The sequence below is a fragment of the Myotis daubentonii genome, chromosome 18 (genome assembly GCF_963259705.1).
Source record: "Myotis daubentonii chromosome 18, mMyoDau2.1, whole genome shotgun sequence".
NCBI lineage: Eukaryota > Metazoa > Chordata > Mammalia > Chiroptera > Vespertilionidae > Myotis > Myotis daubentonii.
Genome location: NC_081857.1, coordinates 18,335,378 through 18,337,858, shown reverse-complemented (window position 1 = coordinate 18,337,858; position 2,481 = coordinate 18,335,378). Strand labels below are relative to the sequence as shown.

General features: G+C 51.6%; 1 protein-coding gene across 5 annotated transcripts in view; it reads left to right on the top strand.

Annotated features, from left to right (window-relative positions):
- Nucleotides 1-29: 29 nt before the first annotated feature.
- Nucleotides 30-2,481, top strand: part of SWT1 (SWT1 RNA endoribonuclease homolog) — a 70,985-nt gene continuing 68,533 nt past the window's right edge. For all 5 annotated transcript variants that reach the window (XR_009449953.1, XR_009449954.1, XM_059675583.1 and 2 more), the window contains exon 1: nucleotides 30-265. Coding sequence is in view for 3 of the 5 variants with exons in the window: in XM_059675583.1 (XP_059531566.1) it covers nucleotides 149-265 (117 nt within the window). In the remaining 2 variants the exon portion in view is untranslated. The remainder of the gene's footprint in view (nucleotides 266-2,481) is intronic.

Sequence of the window (2,481 nt, the reverse complement as noted above, 5' to 3'; positions counted from 1 at the left end):
GACGGCGACCAATGAGGTCAGAGAGTTCTGTTTCCACTGTGCGTACCGGTTCCAGCCGTCAACCACCCAACCGAGCCAAGACTACAATACCCAGCGTGCACCGGTCCGACGGGGGGAACTTGGCGTTCCAAGTCTTAGGAGAGAGTGAATGCTCCTGAGTGGTAATCTGGAGCCGAGTGCAGAACTACATTTCCCGGCGGGCCTCGGGTTCAGGGGTCTCTTTCCCCTGGCGGGGCCTCTGGAGTCGCCACCGCCGCCGGCGCTGGTAAGGTGGGGAGCTGGTGGGGGGGATTCGTTGACGTTCTGCTGGGCAGGCTTCTCCGGTTAGTGCGGGACCTTGGCGGCAGCCGGCCGTCCTGGGGGTTCCGGGGGCCACTCTGAATGTAAGATGGGGCGGGCGATAGGTGGGCGGACCCGGGATCCCGCGGGCTCCGTGAAGGGTGTGGTACTGGCCCGGCCCTGCCTCTGGGGCTGCCCTTGGCTCCGCGTAGGTTCTAGTCCCCGCGGTTTAGGAGCCGCTGGCGAGTTCGCCTGTCAGCCCGGCCGCTTCAAGTTGGTGTCCGCTCCGCATTTCGCACCCTCACCCGCGCCGGGACCCGATCACTCTCGTTTTGTTTCTGCGTTTGCTGTAACCTGCGTTTTCCCGGTTTCTTCCGCGCTGCGCCGGGGTTGTAAGCGTCCGGTGACTAGGGCCACCCGCCCCCTCCCCCCTCCCGCTGGTATCTAGGCTTTCAATCACCAGAACTCTGAGTGTGTTGAGCTTCGGGCAGTTGATGGGTGCCATGCGGGTTCCCTGGGGCACATCCCAGGAGCCCCCTCCCCCACTTGGTGCTTGCCTTCCTTGGACTCGGGGCCTGCAGGAGCCTGAGCCGCCCGCACCGAGCCCGCGGGGCAGGCACCGGGGAAAAACAAGTTTTTCGGCCCTTCTGTCCGGGACGGGCTCGAGCGTTCCAGGCCACAGGAGAGGGCAGCTGCTTTGAGTCTCAGGTGCAAGACAATTTAAAAAAAAACCAAAAACGGGGTAAGGACACATTAAAACTTACGAGGTGTGGCTCACTCTATTTGTCCATTATCCAAGAATCGTTGCAAGGCTGGAGGGCGAGTGGAAAGCTTGATTCGGTGTGTCCGTCTGCTCTAAATCATGATTCCAGTGGTTGGTTCTCAACCTTCTGGCCCTTTCAATACAGTTCCTCATGTTGGGACCCAACCATAAAAGTATTTTCGTTGCTACTTCATCACTGTCATGTTGCTCCTGTTATGAATCGTCATGTAAATATCTGATATGCAGGAGTCTTAGGCGACCCCTGTGAAAGGGTCGTTCCACCGTCAAAGGGGTCGCGACCCACAGGTTGAGAACCGCTGGCACGCTAATCATTTCATACCAGCTGGAAAACAGATGACAAGGGTTAGGTTTTAGCGCGTACATTCTATGGGAGTTTTAGCAAGATTTGTTTTTCTTTAATTCTTTTTTTTTTAATATCTTTTATTGATTTTTTACAGAGAAGAAAGGAGAGGGATAGAGAGTTAGAAACATCGATGAGAGAGAAACATCGATCAGCTGCCTCCTGCACACCCCCTACTGGGGATGTGCCCACAACCAAGGTACATGCCCTTGACCGGAATCGAACCTGGGACCCTTCAGTCCGTAGGCCGACACTCTATCCACTGAGCCAAACCGGTTTTGGCTTTAATTCTTTATCGTTTAAAGTATTACATATGTTTCCTTTTCCCCCCATTGACCTCTCCCCGGCCACCCCCACCCCTCACATGCCCTTACCCCACCCTTGTGCCTGTGTCTATTGGTTATGCTTATATGCATGCATACAAAAAAAAAAAAAAAAAAAGAAAAAGAATTTGTAAGCACGGTTGCTGATCTTGAGACATCCTAAAAAGGAATCTTCCGAGTTTGAAGAATTATATTAAGTGAGTGTATTACTAATCTCTTGCTGCCTAAATTATCCCAAAGTTTAGTGGCTTAAAATGATAAACATTTTTTTTACACCTTGGTTTCAGTAGGTCAGAAATTCACAGATGGCTTTTTGGGTGTCTAGCTCCGGGGTTTGTCATGAGGATATGAAGATACCTGGCAAGGATGTTGCCATGTAAAGGCTTGATTCGGGCTTCAGGATCAGCTCCCAAGGTGGCTCACTCACATTCCTGGCACTTGGTGGTTTTTTGGGAAGAGGTGGGCATCTCCATGGACTCCTTGAATGTGCTCATGACCTGGTGGCTGGCTTTCTCTAGAATGAACAGTTCAGGACAGAGAAAGGCAGAAGCCACAGTGTCTTAGGTGACCTAGCCACATACTGCCATTTAGCAATATCTTACTGGAAACACAGATCAGCCCTATTTATTATGTGAGAGGAGACCATTCTGGAGGCTGACCAGCACAGGAGGTCTTCTCTCATTTAGTTTTTATTTTGATTTTTACAAAATCAATGTGAATTTCACATTTTATCCATATATATGAAAGGCTAATAT